An 18,991-nucleotide genomic window follows, 5' to 3' on the forward strand; every position below is an offset into this window, starting at 1 on the left:
AGGAGGCGCTCCGCTGGTCAGCGAGTCTCGTGAAGATTCGTCGGCGGTGATGAAAGTGGTAGCCTCACAATGTACCTCCCGGTGGACGTGCGTGTGACGGTGCGTACATATAATTCCTCGCACTTAGCTTTCTCGGGAGTAAGTGGAGCCCGAGTTATTGGCTCGCTCTCCTGCTCCCAAAAGCGTCGAACGAGGTCGGCGAGATCGTGATCGGCGGTGCACCGGAATGTGCGACGATGTCCGTTGATTGCTGTTGCGTCGTAGCCGCCGGACAGGATCCATCCCAGGCTGGTCTGCTGGGCGATCGGCATCCTTGAGTCACCCTTGCGGAGGCCTTCCTCGAGGATCAAGGAGTAGACCTCGGCTCCCAGCAGTAGCTCAGCTGGGTCGTCGTCCAGGAAGCGAGAATCGGCCAGCTGGAGTCCGTCGAGATGAGGCCAGCTGCGTTCTTCTCGCGAGACTGAGCCTTGCTGCAATGATATGCGGGGCAGCACAAAAGCTACCACGCGGAGCTCGGCGTTGGTCACGTCTGACGTGACGTGCAGCGTGACCTTGCCACGAGCTGATCCTGAGCGGGTCCCTCTGATTCCGAAGATAGAGAGATCCGTCGAGACTCGAGGCAGGCGGAGACGTTGCGCCAAGGCCTCAGAAATGATCGACGCCTCGAAGCATTGGTCGATCAAGGCGCGTACGGCGTGTGGTGAGCCGTACCGATCGGCGATGTTAATTCGAGCTGTAGCAAGAAGAACAGCCTTATGATCTCGATCTTGAAGAGTCGTGGTCAGTGTAGTGGCGCATGTGGTAGCCTCAGCTGCCTGTGAAGACGTGGTTGCTCCGTGCAACGTAGTGTGGTGTCGTGCGTCGCACGTAAGGCAGTTCTTCTTCGACTGACAGCGAGATAAGAAGTGGTTTCCTAAGCAGTTGTAGCAGAGCTTGTTCGTCTCTACAAATGCTTTACGCTCGTTGACGGTCTTGGCCTTGAAATCTCGGCAGGTCATCAAGGTGTGCCTTTCACGACACAGTGTACAGTGCGGCGGCTCAGCTCCTTGGTGCTTAGTGACGTGAGCCTTGGCAATCCGTGAAGCCTCTCCGGACGGTTTGCTGACGCTCTTCGGTCGTGCGGCATTGAGCGTCAGGATCCGTCGGCTGATAAAGTTAACGAGTGCCTCGTTTTGTGCCGGCTCTGATGAGTCTGACGTGGACGACTCCCACTCCAGACGCGTGCGTGCGTCAAACAATTCGGTGACTAGGAAGTTGAAGAGGTCCATTCCGTGAATGTTAATTGGATGTCCAATGCTCTCCTGACCATTGATGGCGGCAGTAACGGCGTTGTGAATGCGTCTCAACTCCTCTGCGGTATCTCCCTTCATCTTTGGCACGGCGATGAACGTGGCAAAGTTGGAGCGGATCAATTCCTTTTTATTGTTATAATGTTTGTCCAGGATCGCCCAAGCGCGATCATAATTGTCACTGGTGACAGGTAACGACTTGATTAATTTTTCAGCCGGCTCTGTCAAGCATGAGCAGAGGTGATGAAAGCGCTCGATGTTGGAGATTGCATTGCCACTCACGACGGAGAGGAAGAGATCTCTGAACGACGGCCAATCTGCGTAGGCACCAGAGAATGGCGGTACTTTGATGCGCGGCAGTAACGACCTTGGCGTGGCGTCGGCAAAAGGAGGTACGTTCGCTGCACGAAAGTGTTCGGCGTAGCCGTCAAGTATGCTTCTTTGATTGAGATACAGATTCTCCGTATCAGCGTGCAATTCTGACTTAAAATAATCGCTCTCGCTGAACTTTTCTTTTAAGGCTGCTGGGATAAGATCGTGCTGCGCTTCGAACTTTGTCCACAGCTGATCCAAAATTCTGGTGCGTGTGGCGATAGCACTGGTAGTGATATTGGAGCTGCCCAGCTTCTTCAAATACTCCACGGAACGTGAGATGCGGATTTGAATCTCACGCTGACAGTCGACCAGCGTGGGTACATCCATGATGGCTGCACACACAGATGCTCACTTTCTTCACTCACACGAAGAGTCATGCTCGCGAACTTGCGGTTGCCGGTGCGATATCCGGCTCGAAGGACCAGAAATATGTTCACGAACGCGCTGCGAGAGAGAGGATCGCGCAACACAAAGGATGAGTCACCTTTTTTGTATTAAAGAGTTTAATTTCAACAAACACTTAATAACAGAATACACTTTAACAACTTATGACAAATGTTAATTATTTCACAGAAGAGAAGGTAATCAAAATCAAAGTGTGGAATAAGCGGCGGTCGTCAACGAAATTTTAGCGGTTTAACAAGTATGCGGTTTGCGTTATGCGGTTCACGGCGGAAAAGCGATAAGGCTGGTAAGCCGGGTGTGAGCTCCTCTTTTATAATGTTTAGGATGGAGCCCACCTTCGCGTGAAGCGCCAATAGTTTTGCGTATTTCAAACATTGCGCGAGGTGACCTGAGCGCATTACGCGTAATTGGCCGCTGTCAAAATTAACGGAACGACGGCTGGAAAAAAGCATGCGCGAGCGGGCGATCGCGATAATTATTGGTGAAACGAGGCGCCCGTGATAAGCCGCGCATGCTCATTGAAAAATAAGTATTCGGCGGAACAGTTGTGATACCGTTAATTGTTGATATTTTGAGAGGTTTTTTTTCGAAACAGATTGATTTATGTCGCGATGTTTTCTCCTCGAAAAACATATAAAAACGATTTGCTGAAAATATCGATTGGTCTAGAATATTCTAAAGTATTCTATTCGAGTATAATATTTTATTATGCGGAGAATGTTTTCTTATGCGTTTTGAACAGACTTGAATTGCTTTTTCTTGTCAAACAATACATAAATATATACTTTTTTAGCAAGTTAAATTACAGCTAACTAAATTATATATAATTATAATTAGAATAAAATTGTGCGTGTAATTAGAAAGATATGCGTTCTAGAAATTATTTTTGATTGTTATTTTTTATTATGCACCTTATACTAACATACAGTGTTTGCTATTATCTAAATAAAATTATCTAGATAAAACTTTGGCGTCATCTTATCTTTATATACATAATAAAAATATGTATTATCTATATCTGCATCTTAGATGAAAAAAGTATTATCTTTACTAAATTATCTAGAATAATTTTCAGATAATTTTAGTATAAAATCATAGCACATAAAAATACTTAAATAGTAGAACTTAAGCAGTAAACAATAAAAATATAAATACATATATTTTTATATCCCTTTTATAATTAACATTTTTTTATAACTGTGTTTACATAAGCAGTCTTAAAAATTATTATCTAGAAAATTATCTAAATAAATCGCCATATAATTTCATCTTTTATCTAGATATATTTTAAACAAAATCATCTTTAACTTATCTAAGATGAATACATATTTTTATCTTTATCTAGCTAATTTTAAAATCATCTAAGTACAACATTGCTAACATACCTGGTTATAATATATAACGCGCTTTTCAGGTTGATTCAATGAATATCAATTCCATATCTTTTATTTACTTCCATCGAACAAAAATAATTTTTTAAGAAGATCAACATCTGAAAAAAGTTTAAACATATGCAAAAATAAAATGACAGAGATCTGATCATAGAAATAAAAAATATAAAGTTCTTTCTGCCTATTAACGTTTAAGACATATTTCATTGAATTTTTACCGAAGTTATAAAAGTAGATATTAATCTACTAATCTAATGTTAATAGAAATTCTATACAATGTATATTGCCAACCTCTGTAGGGGTTATTACAAAGAAGCTTGAAGAATATATGACATCAGAGTTCGTCCACACCGACAATTGGTTACGAAGACATTTCGGGAATTTTTCAAAAGTTATATTATAAAATCTTGCATTGTCAACATTATTCGTAGCACTATGAACAATATAAAATTATATATGTATGCACGTGTATATCCACGATAAAAGTAAAAATGCCAAAGTATTTAGATAATTCCACATCTAATATATTTTACCTACTGTTTTGGTTTCCAAAATATATAGGTATTCCAGATCGTATTATTCACTGTTATTATGTCGCAACGTAGACCAAGTCTCCTGGCTATGCTGTGATATATTATAAATAAAATAATTTTTTCGCCATATTTATTATTCAAAACCTGCGTCAAAAATTATAATACAACAATTCATCAGCGAAGATAATCCCAGTAAGCAAAAAATCATTGCTACAACGTTATTATTGTTGTCAAATATATAGTTTTTAACATTGTATGCAACATCATTATGAACAAACTTTGACATCGATTTAGAGGTTTCGGTAATGTTGAAATTAACGTTTTTAAAATATTTTATTAATATTTTGAGAGCAATATATGTTATTAAATAATATTTTTAAAACATTTATAAAACATCAGTTAAAATATTTTTGTAGAATATTTATTAATAATATTTTAAACATATATTTATATAAAACATTATAACGTTTAGAAAATTTATATAAAATCAACATTATAAAATGTTGATTAAATATTTCTTGCTTACTGGGATTCTAATAAATAACACACATATATCCGAGACCTTTTAGGAACACCCTGTATATTATAATTTATAATAACTTACATCATCTATACACATGTTTTCCAAATGTGTGTTTATCTCTTGGCATGGTCGAAAATTTAATTTATCGAATATATATTCCTCGAGTGTATCCATAATCTGCGTACTTTCTGCTTCATCCCAATGATTATCGTCGATATTATTGTTTCTCCAAAAGGAAAAAGTTTCAGCAGACGTCGAGAATATAGAATGGTTGGGATATTTTTCTTTAAGACAAGTTAGTACCTTCTCTGTGATAGCATCTAATGTTGACTTTATACATGCGTAAAATATATCTTTTTCAAAAAAATTTATTTCTATCGCATTAGTAGCAAATTCTTCCATTAGCCGCTTTTTGTGAGGTAGTTTTGCACATCTTTCCCATGACACCCTCCCCGAACATTCCTTCATATAGAGAAATAATTTTATACTGATAAATTTAACGGTTAGAAAATCGCAATCAGTTCTCCTGAAAAATTTAAATATTAACTGTGTAATAATTATATACATTAGACATTGAAATTAATAGAACGAAAATATATATTAAAAATCCTATACCGTGAAAATTGTGTAATCAACTTTTTCAATTCATCAATAAAAAAATAATATTTTATGATATTTTTAGGTTCAGTAATAATTTCATTAAACTTGTCTTCAAAATGTTTATGAAAAATGTGTTCAAATCTTTTTGTATTATTAATTAAACTTTCTGTATTATTGATTATAAAATCATCGACTGAGTCATAATAATATTTATGTATTTGAGATATATAGTTTCGTAATTCTTTCACACAATTTTTGCCTGTTTTTATAAAGTTTAAGATTTTTCTATCCTTTCCTCCATTCTCTTCAGATTCCTTCTGCTCGTTTTCTTTAGATTGTATGTCATGAAATTTCTTTAAAGAAGACCATCTGAAATTAAAACCATCTGAAATTAAAATAATTTAGTAAATATTTATAAATTACTTTGACAAAATTTCCTTAACTTTGGCGCTCTAATATAAAAATGATTTTTGAAGAGAATTTTAGCGGAAAAACATAAAATTCTTTATAAATTCCACACTCAAAAGATATTGTGAATAAATAATATTAAATTATATGTAAATTACATGCTAATTATTATTGCAGACGGCAATAATAATTACCTCTCATACCTACTAATCTTGACCTTGATATCCAGCAAACCAATATGTAACTATTACATAACGTAGGGAGCACATGAAGAGAACAATGTTATATTTTATAAAGTTACTTTCTTTCTGTTTAATTATTTATTTTGTAAATTTTATATTTTATATGAATAATTCATATTTTATTATATCTTGGAAATTATTGATCCTAGAATTTATTTATTGTTTTTCCTGTATCCCTTGTTAAAAATGCATTTACAACTAATTCTCATAATATAAAAAACCGCCAAAATTATGGGAATCTAGTCCGTTTTATAATTAACAATAATTTGTATCATTGCATTATATTTTCATATTTTTTATGTATTTTATTTTTATAAAATATATTTCGCGCGTAAATAATAATTTGTAGTTAATGTAAAAAAATTATAAAAAATTTACTCACAAAAAGAATTACCTCTGAAGAAGCTTCCGTTCCATAAACTTATCATATTTGGCTGCAAATTGGAATTTCATGCATACACATCTGAAACTAATTACATCTTCAATTGTGACATTACTTTGGCTGAGAATAAACTCTATCATTTCGTCAGGTAAGCACATTATTGTAGTCATTATGAAAAAATTTCAATAAAACACAAGAAATAATACAAATTAAAATGATGGCAACAATTGGAACTATTAATTACTTTAATATTTTAAAATATTTAAGTAATTAATTTTCTGCTCCGGAAAACACGAAATTTACTGCGATACTGTATATGCATGTCTACCGGATTGCAGAGAGCACATGTACGAAGCACGTGTTTCCAATTCATCACTATACGCCTGTTGCATATTTGCCGCAGTCGATTGAGACGCCATCTGTCGCCGCACAAAGGCAATCGTAAGGTGAGCAGCGCGAAAAATTGACATAAATTGCAAGTGAAGAGGAAGTAAAACATTCAGTTCCAATTTTAACAAAATGACCTCCCTTGTTATTTATTGCGGTTTTCAAAATGTTCAGACCAATCTGTTTCGTCCTAAATCCATTTCCAAAGATATTTATACACGTTGAAAGATATCTTGGATATTTCCTATTTCTTATTTCTTATTGCCTGTACTTTTGTATTGTGCAGTAAACTTATTTGCTGAAAAACAGATAGAGAATTACAAAATAGCGATATGCGATCAGTTTAGATTCCAAAAGAAATTCTATTGTGATTGAGGCAATTAATCAGTGTCAGCAGTAAATGGTTTTATAATTTTGCCAATTAAATTTTATAACAATTAGGAATATCTTTAAATACTTTTATATGAGAAAAATTGCATCTATTAAATGAATAATAAACAAAAATTTTTATATAGGTATATATGCTATAATTAAAATAACAAAATATAATTATTTTAATTATTTTTTTTTGTCTAAATAAGAAATACAAAAACCGAATAGAAAATCATATTTAAATAACTGAACGAAACAATAAGTAATAAAACATTAAAACAAAAACATTTATTTCTAAGCATTTATAATATTACATCAAATTAATTAAAAATTACATCACACAAAATTAAAGACAAAAAACTTAATTCTTTAAGAAATTAGAAAATATTTAATACTACTTTAAATAAAATTAAACACATTGCATTACATATTGAAAGATACTTAATTTTATATTACATAGTATGCATGTGTGTTTGTGTGTGTATATGTACGTGTTGGCAAGTATAATATTTAATTACAAAAATGTTTAATGTAATTTTGAATAAAAGTTGAATACATATGTATTCAAATAATTCATAATATATATAACAAAAATAAAATAAAAAGAAGAAATTAAAAATTAATAAAATAAATACCGATATCTAAAATAAATTCAAAATAGTATCATACATATCATTTAAGTTTTTTGTGTCCCTTTGCAAACTAATAGAATTCTGTTGTTTTTTTGATGAAATCTCGCTTATTTCTCTCTTTTTTACATGCACTTCGTTATGTAAAATGGACACATTAGACCAATCAAAATCATGGTAAAATAACGTTCTGTGTTCGTTGATAATAGAATGAGATGTAACATGTTTTTTAATATTTGAGTTATGCTCCTTAATTTGTATTTCCAAATTGGTATTTATTTTATTAATTTTTAATTTTTTCTTTTTATTTTATTTTATTTTTGTTTTTATCTAAGTAGAGTTTATATATAATTTGTTTTTATCACCTATAAAATGTTTTAGAACTGTCCTTTTGTTTATATATTTTTTGCTTATTAAATTTTTTTTTATTTGGTCGACTTGTATTTCTCTTTTTAATTGTGTTATTTATTCGAGATATTGTCTTTGTTCGTTTTAATGTAATGTTATATGTCAGAGTGAGCACTTCGGTTCGTTTATTACTGATATCTTGTCATGTTCTGATCGTTGACAAAAAACGGACATTATGATCATTTAGTTTTTACCACTTACTTGTAACAAATATTTTTTAACACTATTATACGTATGATTTTCCGTATTCAATTTTTACTGTCATTTTCATTTTTTTTAACTGAGATTTATAATTTAATTTGTAGCCTGAAGAGGACCCAATTCAGAGTCGAAACGTTGCGTCTTTTTCAATAAAAGATTTTTCACCTTAGCCAGTGTTGGTCAATTGATTCCCTGGTATCATTATTTCAATATTTCAACTGGCAAACGGATCACTTTTTTGATATTACATAATGATGAATCCTTAAACTTTACTGTTTGTAAAGCATTGTCATCTTGACGCTTACACCATTCTCCACAATTTTCGTGATGTCCATATAAGTGATTTGGAATTGCTTGTAATGTGCTTGCTAATTCTTTGCTTTTCCCTTTATTTTGCGCGATCGCAAATGTAAAACATTTGTTAATATTAAGAATTAATTTTTCGCGCTTTGGCTCTATTATATATATATATATATATATATATATATATATATATATATATATATATATATACAGGGTTTGTCCGAAAAATAAGTGTACTGATTTTTTCCCGCCGCTCCAGGCGCGCCCAGCACCGCTCTGACGGGCTGGGAGTGAAGGGGGGTATGTTGGCAAGCGACGCTGAAAACGGCAACCGGCTCTGAGCTGTGGTGTAGTGAGGAGCTCCGTTAACGCGAACCTCTACGCTCGACCCACGTCACGGAACGCGATGCCGAAGTTTTTGGAGCAGCGTTATTCCATCAAATTTGCGGTAAAGCTTGGGAAATCGCCTACCGAAACTGTCGGTATAATTAACCAGGCTTACGGGGAGTCAGCCATGTCCAGAAACATGATCTTTCGGTGGCACAAGATGTTCGTGGAGGGCAGAGAAGACGTCGACGACGAACCACGGCCTGGACGCCCATCAACGACATCAAGAGTCGTCCACCACGAATTTGTACCTGAAGGACAAACTGTGAATGCTGCCTTTTACGTCCAAGTGCTCGACAGGCTTCGAAAACGAGTCGCCCGCGTCCGGCCAGCGATCAAAAACACCTGGCGGCTGCAGCACGACAATGCGCCGTCTCACACCGCGCTTGTCGTGTCGGAGTTCTTGACCAAGCACGGCGTGACAACGCTGCCGCACCCGCCCTACAGCCCGGACTGGGCACCACCGGACTTCTTTCTGTTCCCCAAGATAAAGAGGAGTTTGAAAGGAACGCGTTACGGGACTTTGGACGCCGTCAAAGAGGCCGTGACGACGTGTCTTCGAGAGGTCCCCGATGATGCCTTCGCGAGAGCGTTCCAGGAATGGGAACGCCGCTGGGACAAGTGTATCGATTCACAAGGGTCCTATTTTGAGGAATATTAGCTTAAAGTATGGAAAAGTACAAGCCAGTTGAAATAAATTTTTTTTCCCGAGCTCAGTACACTTATTTTCCGGACAAACCCTGTATATATATATATATATATATATATATATATATATATATATATATATAGTATAAAATTATTTATTAGTAGGATATTTGAAATATATATATATATATATATATATATATATATATATATATAGGATATATATAGGATATTTGAAATATATATATATATATATATATATATATATATATTTCAAATGTCCTACTAATGACTGATAAGCATTGAAAAATATTTTTAAGCTTACAATTAGTTAAAACAAAATAACTTACCCAGTACACTGTAAAAAAATATGTAATATATTACACAAAAGTATGTAAAATTACATAAATAATAAGTGTAAAATTACACGATAAATAATAAAAATGTTTACCTTTTCATTATTTATCGTGTAATTTTACATTTATTATTTATGTAATTTTACATATTTTTAATGTAAATTTACAAAATTTTTTTACAGTGTATAGCAGTTTTATTAGTGTCTGCATAAACATGATCTCCGTCATTACTTATTTTCCCATTTGATGTGGACTTGATGAGTTTCTATTCCACACTTTTTGCAAATTATGTTTAAAATTGAATGCAGACCTAAACGTAATTCCGTTTTAATGTTTTTCAAATTTAATACTTCGTTGCAATTGCAACAAACGAGGTTCTTTGCAAGTTCTTCAATTTCTATAATACGTCTTCCTTCACAAATTTTTTTCTTTATATCTTCTTATATCTTGCACTTTTTTTCGCTCTTGTCATAGCTTCTAAGGTTTTTTTATTTCTGTCTAATAATTTTCTTTTTGCGAATCTACCATTAGAAGCACGAGTTTGACAAGACATTTTGAAGGTTACGCGCGAAAATTTTCCTGTTAAAAGTCTCAACTCGTCGCGAAAGTACGATGTTGCCAGCTCTTTCTGACTGCCCGAATACGTTAGTGTACATGTACATGCTGAAGTTACGTTTGTGTGCGACAGTCACTGCAAAAAATTTGCTCGTGGAGAGAAAAAAAAGCCTATACAAAAACATTGATGAATAGCATTATACTTTTGGATATGATTGTAGCCGAAGAACGTCCTTAAAGAAAATGAGCTAAAGGAGACTGAAAGAAAAACGTACAGAAGAATAAAAAAAAGCTTTAAACTAAACTTTATACAAACGGGAATAAATTGTTCGAGAGATTTGCGAAATTATATGTCTCAAATAATTTTTCAAAATTATGTTGATAAAAGATTAAACAAATATAATTACATTATGTTAATCAATATATTAATAAAATTTCAAGATGCAAAATGTTTAGATAAATTTTTGAAAAAATTTTGGAAAAACTTTGGCACTTATAAAAAGATTTATAATGATATCATAAAATGTGTTTTCTATATTAATGAGATTAAAAACTTGCTAACACAATTTTCACGGTATGATTTTCAAGATATAGTGCTATTAATTTCATAAATTTATATACTTGCTGCTCAATTAATATATAAATTTTCCAGAAAATCTAATTACAATCTAACCGAAAGATTTTACAAAATATTGTTAAGAAAGATAAAGGATAATTCGATGAAACAAACACATTATACTTATTGGTTAGTAAATACAAATTTTTAGTTAATAAATTTTATTATTTTTTATTATTTAAAAAATTTATTGAATTGTTTTATTTTCAGGAAAGCTATTCGCGATTTAATCGAAAGATATAGTAATGTAAAAGTAGATCACTTTTTAAAATTACAATCCTTAAAAAATATGTAGGATACATTTATAACACAAAATAACCGAGAACAACTTTTGGCATGGACTGCTTTTTATTTCGCACAATATATTCAACTAAATAAGAATGTATCTTATTTGCATATAAAAACGTCATTAGATCACATAGCAAATGAGGTGATGAATTGTCTTAGAAAGAAACATCTCAACCATTCGATATTCTCCACGTCTGATGAAACTCTTTCTTATTGAAAAAACAACAATATCGACGATAATCATTGGATAATCATTGGGACGAAGCAGAAGCAAGTTATTATCTTCTGCATCATTCATTGTCAGTCATAAAGGCCACAAGCGCAACTACAAAAACGCGAGTAGTTTTCGATGCCTCCGCGAAATCGAGTAAAGGCATTTCCTTAAACGGTACTTTGATGATCGGTCCGACCATTCAATTAAAATTATTCAAACATCTCGTGCGTTTTCGTACGTTCAAATACGTATTGACGGCCGATATAGCTAAGATGTATCGACAAGTTTGGATACATCCGGACGATCGTAGATATCAACGAATTTTTTGGCTTCACGCGGATAAAATTCAAGTTTTTCAATTAAATACGGTAACATTCGGTGTATCATCGGCGCCGTTCCTACCTATTCGAACAATACAAAAACTCGCGAGCGATGAAAGCTCAAATTTTCCGATAGGAGCAAAGATCTTGCACAACGATTTTTACGTAGATGATTTACTATAAGGCGCAAATACGCTTGAAGAGCTTATTCACATTCGGGATGAAGTCATTGAAATATTGAAACGCGGTGGTTTTGATATACGCCAGTGGGCATCAAATCGTCCGCAAGCTTTAGAAAATCTATTGGAAAGACTTAACGATCTAGAATTTCTTACTGATAAAAATCCGATTCGAAAAACGTTAGGCATCTCCTGGAATGCGCAACGCGATGAATTATTTTATACGGTTAAAACTATTGAGCGTCCCGAGAGGATTAATAAACGATTCATTTTATCCAAAATCGCTAAGATTTTTGACCCTCTCGGCCTACTTGGTCCGGTCATGCTCATTTCTAAAATCCTTCTGCAACAATGCTGGAAGGCAAAAACAGATTGGGACGAATCCGTTCCCCACGCGTTACAAAATGTTTGGCAGTCCTTCTCGGAACAGCTCGCATTAATTGATAATTTAGAAATAAATCGAAATGTACTGATAAACGATGCGATCAATGTTCAACTTCACGGATTTTCCAATGCCAGCAAGGCCGCTTACGGAGATTGCATATACGTACGTTCGAGTAATAAAAATAACGAAATTCTCATGCGGCTTTTGTGTTCTAAGGGTCGCGTCGCACCACTTGCGGAACAGACTATGCCTCGTCTAGAATTATGCGGAGCATTAATGCTCGCTCAACTTTACAACGAAATACATGCGATACTCACGTTTAAGCCTAATAAGATCATATTTTGGTCGGATTCCACGATAGCGTTGTTATCATGGTTAAACAAGCATCCTAGCAAATTAAAACAATTCGAAGCAAATCGAGTACGAGAAATTCAGAAAGTTAGCGAAGGAATCGAGTGACGGCATGTTCGCACGGAACACAACCCAGCGGACGCGTTATCAAGGGATCAACTACCTCAAGAATTTTTAAACAACGAAACGTAGTTTCAAGGTCCATCGTGGCTCTCGCAATCGGAAGCCGAATGGCCGCGCTCTATCGTAACACATACAGACGAATTGCCCGGAATAAAGAAGACAACATGTCTAACGGTACAAATTCATTCCGAAGAGATATTAGACAAATTTTCGTCGTATACTAAATTAATACAAGTAGTCGCATATTGCTTACGATTCTTGCGTTTCAACGAAAACACCGGCGTTTTATCAGTCAACGAGATAGAGGAAGCCCAACGACGCATCGTGAAGCTCATACAGCAGACTCATTTTCAAAACGAAATAAATCGTTTATTAACGGGCGGAGAGGTAAAATGCACAAAGCTTGGATCGTTAAACCCAATAATTGACGAACACGGTTTATTGCGCGTCGGAGGACGAATTCATAAGGCCAACATATCGTCTGATCAGAAACACCCAATTCTTTTACCGTCTTGCAACTACGACACGGATCTTTACATTCGGTACATTCATGAAAAATTTTATCATACGGGAATACAATCGATACTGTATAATGTTTGACAACGTTTCTGGATAATTGACAGTCGCAATCAAGTGCGTAGAGTCATTCGTCGGTGCGTCAGATGTGCACGTTTTCGTTCCGAGAACGCGAAATATAAAATGGTAGATTTGCCAAAATCAAGACTCGATAACGTGGCTCCGTTTTATCACACGGGCATCGATTATTTTGGCCCAATTCTCGTTAAGGAGAAAAAGCATCGTAATCGCAGTAGCATCAAAGTCTACGGGTGTATATTCATATGCATGTCAACCAAGGCTATTCATATCGAAATTGTAACCGATTTATCAACAGATGCTTTTATAGCATCTCTGAAAGGATTCGTCAGTCGTCGAGGTGTTCCGGCGCATATTTACTTAGACAATAGAACCAATTTTGTAGGCGCAAAAAATCAATTCCGCGAACTGTACGCCCTAATGGGATCCGAGGAATTTTGTACTCAATTGCATGAGTTTACCTTAGAAAACAGAATCGAATGGCATTTTAATCCACCGAATTTACCACATTTCGGCGGCCTCTGGGAGGCCGCTGTGAAGTCGAGCAAGCACCATTTAAAACGGGTAATGCGCGATCTCTTGTTTACATACGAAGAATTGAACACTCTAGCGGTAGAAATCGAGGCAATTTTGAATTCGAGACCTTTATGTCCTCTTTCTACTGATCCAAACGATCCAATCGCATTAACGCCTGTACATTTGCTTATTGGCAGACCTTTCACAATGCTGGAAAATGATTTCTCTTGTGTTGCAGATAATCGCTTATCATCATGGCAATTGATTACAAAGATTCGACAAGAATTTTGGCGACGATGGCAATTAGAATATTTAACGGAATTACAGAAACGACAAAAATGGATTAAAAAGGATGTTAATCTGAAACTGGACTCTATTGTCTTACTAATTGACAAAAATCAACACTGTATGCAGTGGAGGCTGGGATGGGTGGCCGAGTTACATTCAGGGGACGACGGCGTAGTCAAAGTGGTCACGATTAAAACCTCACACGGAACATTCAAAAGAAATGCGACTTCTCTCTGTCCGTTACCTACGGACGCTTAAGACTTTAATTTCATTTATTATGTAACCAAGAAGATGTAATTTTTATTTTTGCTTTCAACGATTTAAATCATTTAATGTTTAAACGACAATGCGTAACAACAAGCGATTGCTTTGCAAAACAGTCATCTTGTTGTTTGAAATTTATGCGACAATTGTAACAAGCGTTATTGTTAAGAATCGAACGTCCGCTGCATGCACAGACGCACACCTAAACGAATTCGTTTTGCTCGTTGCACTCCCAACGGGGGGAGGATGTTCGGTGAATGGCGAATATATTTATGTGAAATATTCACGAGTCCAGTGATTAAGTTTAATTTAATTTTTCCCGTTTGGGACAATAAATATTTGTTATTCTTAATATTTAGTTTATTAAGTTTCGTTCTGTACTAATATACGACGGTCGGTAATTAATGAGCGCATAGATAAAAGACTCTCTCGGCCACTAACACGACAGCGCCAATCAAAAATTATCGCGCCACAGCGCAACGGTGTGTATGTCTTGTGCGTGCGGGATTTATTCGAGAAGTAGCGTCCAACGTGTGCACACGTGCGAGTCGTTCTTTCTTTGTGTAGCGATCATTGCGTGATCTGCTATTATACGTTTCTAATATACGTTTTTCTTATACGTTTCTTATATATCAGTGCATAATCTGATATTATACGTTTCTTATATATCAGTGTATAATCTGATATTATACGTTTCTTGTATACGTTTTTGTATGTCATTGCGTGATCTGGTTTGTGCGTTTCTTGTATTATGCGTTAGTCGCTCGCAAAATTCCAGAGTGAATGCGTGTATTACAACGGATCGTGAAGGCCGATCTTTGTGCCGAACACGAAAAGCAAGCGACATCCTTATACGATACACATACAATACATTTCAAAATAAAATGGGTTTTTTATGCCGTACAGGCTTTTTCCCATCAAAAGTGTAGTTTTATTTCTCAACAAACTTGAAATACCTAATCACGAAAACGAAAGACAAAACATTGGTAGGACTTTTGAACCGCAAGAGTTTCTACCATACAAATGGTGCTCATACCTTCTTCTACTTTACGAAGTCTATTATCTTCAGTGAGAATAATGTAATATATTTGTTGCTGTACAAATTTATTTGTTGCTGTAAATTCATGAAAAAATTGATACAACAACATTACATATCAATTCACGTTCCATGTATTGTCTAAGTCCTGTGTAACGTCTAAAGAGATTGTATCACTTCTATCAATATCATATCTGTCCCATCCGACGATCACACCCACCTCTTTATCTATAATTATAATTCTATGATTATATCTACTCCATAATAAAATTCAATCTATATTCATAATAAAATAACTATATATGATTTGTCACCATGTTTAACTATCATTCCAACTGCAAACTTTACATTCTCTGGCCTTCAATATGATTCCTTTTTTTTTAACCATTTATTTCCTAAATGCCACTAAAAAAAAGTAAGATCTAACATGATTTGTTTTTTCTTTTTAAACAATTCGTAAATATTGTCTTTCTTGGCAATCAGTTTACTATGTGGGTAGTGCTAACATACCTTATGATTTATATCCCATATCATATCTGAATAATAATGATTACAATAATGAATTCTACGTGTTCCATTTACGTTCCTCAAACAAAAATACAAACGCTGTTCTAAAAAGAACAAAATCTGAAAAAATGTAAACTCATACAAAAATAAAATGACAAAAATCTCATTATAAAAATAAAAAATATAAGAGATTGTGTAATAATTTCTGCGGCCTATATACGTGTAAAGCATACATCATTGATTAATCTATCGTTGTCGAAGTTATAAAAGTATATCACAATTAATGTTAACAGAAATCATATAAGCAAAAAAATGTATATAATTGTCAATCTTTTAGATGTTGGTATAAAGTCTGCCAAAGTATTTCCACGGTTTTTAAAAAACGGCGACAATCGTTTGTGAAAACGTCTCGGGAATTCTTCAAAAGTTACATCGTAACAATCTGCATTTTCAAACCTATTCGCAGCACTGCGAACAATATAAAATTATAATGTATGTGTGTACGCAACATATATAGTAGAAATGCCGAAATGTTCACCTAATTTCAAATCTAATTTATACTTACTATTTTGGCATCCAAAATATATAGTATTCGTCAATTGCGAATTCTTCCTTAATTAAAACACAACGTAAACCAAGTCTCCTGGTCACGCTTCTATATATTATTAATAAAATTGTTTTCTGGCCACATTTATTTTTTAACACCTTTGTCAATATTACAATACAACATTAATTTGTGCGACAGTAATTTTAAGATATAACAAACATGGCCATGCGCGCAGCATGTTAATAGAGTTGGTTATAATATATTTTAATGAATATATTATATTCAAATAAATTTAAATTCTATTATTGATAGAAATAACTTACGTTATCTTTACAAAGGTTTTCCACATTTCTGTCTGTCTCTTGGCATAGTCGAAAGTTTAATTTACCAAAAATATATTCCTCGAGTGTATCCATAATCTGCGTACTTTCTGCTTCGTCCCAATAATTATCACCGATATTGTTGTATCTCCAATAGGAAAAAGTTTCAGCCGACGTTGAGAATATCGAATGGTTGAGATGTTTTTCTCTAAGACAATTTAAAACTTCTGCAATACTATCTAATGATGATTTTAAATATTCGTAAAATATATCCTTTTCAGGTTGAATGCATGGAATTGCAATAGTTGCAACTTTTTCCATTAGTTGCTTTCTTCAAGATTTCTTTCTGAATTTTTTCAATTTCTCTCTCACAAAGCAATAAGAATGATTTTAAAATTTTTACCTGACCAACGCAACGGTCTGGACCTTATGTGCTTCACTATAGATCCTTTTTCCATGGTGCTTTATAGTCACAAAAAGAAAACGGAATTCAAAAACAGATGACACAATATTTTCTTTCTACATTTGCGTTCTAAAAATAGAAAAAGATAGACAACTATAGAATAGCAATATATAATTTCGATTCTAAAAGATATTCTATTGTAAATCGAGGCAATAATATGTTACACAAACAAATTTGTTCAGGCTGTACAATTAGCGTCAGCAGTAAATGCTCTTATTATTTTACTAACAAAATTTTATAATAATTAGGAATATCTTTAAATACTTCATGTGAGGAAAATTATTAAATGAATAAAACGAGAACTTACACGAATGTATGTATATATACTTTTATTAAATTAACACAAAATAATTTGTTTAATTATTTAATTAATTCATCTGTAATAACCGCTTTTCAACAATTGCTTTCATAAACTAATCAATTTAAATTTTTTTACGGGCTTAATAAATTATTCTTACTACAAAGTTAATATACTGAAGCGTTATATTGAGTATACAGTAATAAAGAAATATTCGCAATTAATTGTCCTGAAAAATTTACATATAAATTTAGAATATAACTATATTTCATGTGTAGATGTGTGTATGTTTGTGTATGCGCATGCATTCATGCGAATATACGAGCGGGAGTGAATGTGTGCATACATATGCATGCGTGAGTGTTGCGTGTTTGTTTGTCGTGTGTAAAAGGTCTTTCTCTGCTGATACACACATGCACAGACGCATACATACACGCATACACATACACACATATACCAAAATTTACCAAAATTACTTTATTAAGAACATTGAGGAACATTGAGAATTGGTTTAAATAAAATCTAACACATTACATTTTATATTGAAAGATACTGTCCATATAAAGATACTTTATGTATAAATTATATATATTTAATGATACTTTATAAATAAAGTATCTTTCAAAATATGAAATATTTGTGTGTATTAGATTTTATATTAAATGGCGTGTGTATGTGATTAGTATTATAAAATAGAATATTTAACTATAAACTTTTTGATGAATTTTGAATCAGAGTTTTTTATATAACTATATACTTAATTATTTATATAATATTATTTTTATATCTTTCGTGTAAATTCCGGCCAATTTCTACGGGTGGCGCAAGGCGAAGTAAAGTTTCTCTTTATTACAATTTTTATTATCCTGTATTATTACTCATTTTTCGTCTTAAATACATTTTTTGTAAAAAAACCAAAAATTAATTAAACAATCAAGAAAATGTACTTAAAACATACACACAAGCAAAATATTATTAAAGAAATTATAATAAACATTTTCTGCAATTCTATGAGAATTTTGTAACTTTTTATTTTTTGTTTATATTAAAAGTACATTAAAAGTTTATAAAAGACAGTTTATACAAAAAATTTATAAGAAATTAATAAATAGATAAGAATTTAAATATAGGTAATAATTATAAGAAGTCAATAGTAAAAAATGAAAGTTTACAAATACATATTGTATATATAAAAATATTAAAAGAATTATTTTTATTTTGAAAAGCTATTTGAAAAATGAACATTTTCGATTTTCTATTTTAAATAGGTGTCTCAAAAGCATTTTGC

The 18,991-nt window shown here is 33.6% G+C and overlaps 2 protein-coding genes and 2 long non-coding RNA genes across 4 annotated transcripts; 2 read left to right on the forward strand and 2 right to left on the reverse strand.

Annotated features, from left to right (window-relative positions):
- Nucleotides 1-17: 17 nt before the first annotated feature.
- On the reverse strand, nucleotides 18-1,370 carry LOC146723609 (uncharacterized). Its single transcript, XM_085481569.1, has one exon. The coding sequence runs from the start codon at nucleotides 1,368-1,370 to the stop codon at nucleotides 18-20; it is 1,353 nt and encodes a 450-aa protein (XP_085337695.1).
- On the forward strand, nucleotides 274-2,913 carry LOC146723610 (uncharacterized). Its single transcript, XR_014924486.1, has 2 exons — nucleotides 274-1,681; nucleotides 1,810-2,913. It is a non-coding gene; the product is annotated as an uncharacterized LOC146723610 (long non-coding RNA).
- Nucleotides 2,914-11,784: 8,871 nt separating this feature from the next.
- LOC114927847 (uncharacterized) lies at nucleotides 11,785-14,526 on the forward strand. The gene is made up of 4 exons (XM_085481571.1): nucleotides 11,785-11,818; nucleotides 12,035-12,834; nucleotides 12,940-13,412; nucleotides 13,494-14,526. The coding sequence occupies exons 1-4, from the start codon at nucleotides 11,785-11,787 to the stop codon at nucleotides 14,524-14,526; spliced, it is 2,340 nt and encodes a 779-aa protein (XP_085337697.1).
- Nucleotides 14,527-15,708: 1,182 nt separating this feature from the next.
- Nucleotides 15,709-16,222, reverse strand: LOC114928237 (uncharacterized). The gene is made up of 3 exons (XR_003819032.2): nucleotides 16,079-16,222; nucleotides 15,883-15,973; nucleotides 15,709-15,796 (listed from the first exon to the last, which is right to left on the reverse strand). It is a non-coding gene; the product is annotated as an uncharacterized LOC114928237 (long non-coding RNA).
- Between the last annotated feature and the right edge of the window lie 2,769 nt (nucleotides 16,223-18,991).

Source organism: Nylanderia fulva, unplaced genomic scaffold (assembly GCF_048542155.1).
Source record: "Nylanderia fulva isolate GAGA-0341 unplaced genomic scaffold, ASM4854215v1 Scaffold181, whole genome shotgun sequence".
Taxonomy (NCBI): Eukaryota; Metazoa; Arthropoda; class Insecta; order Hymenoptera; family Formicidae; genus Nylanderia; species Nylanderia fulva.

Excerpts from the sequence above, each read along its gene's own strand:
- LOC146723609 (XM_085481569.1), bottom strand. The coding sequence starts at position 1,370 with ATGAAGGGAGATACCGCAGAGGAGTTGAGACGCATTCACAACGCCGTT.
- LOC114927847 (XM_085481571.1), top strand. The coding sequence starts at position 11,785 with ATGTATCGACAAGTTTGGATACATCCGGACGATC. Across the intron at positions 11,819-12,034 it reads TTGGATACATCCGGACGATC|AGCTTATTCACATTCGGGAT; the intron begins GTAGATATCAAC and ends ATACGCTTGAAG. Across the intron at positions 13,413-13,493 it reads GACACGGATCTTTACATTCG|TCGCAATCAAGTGCGTAGAG; the intron begins GTACATTCATGA and ends GATAATTGACAG.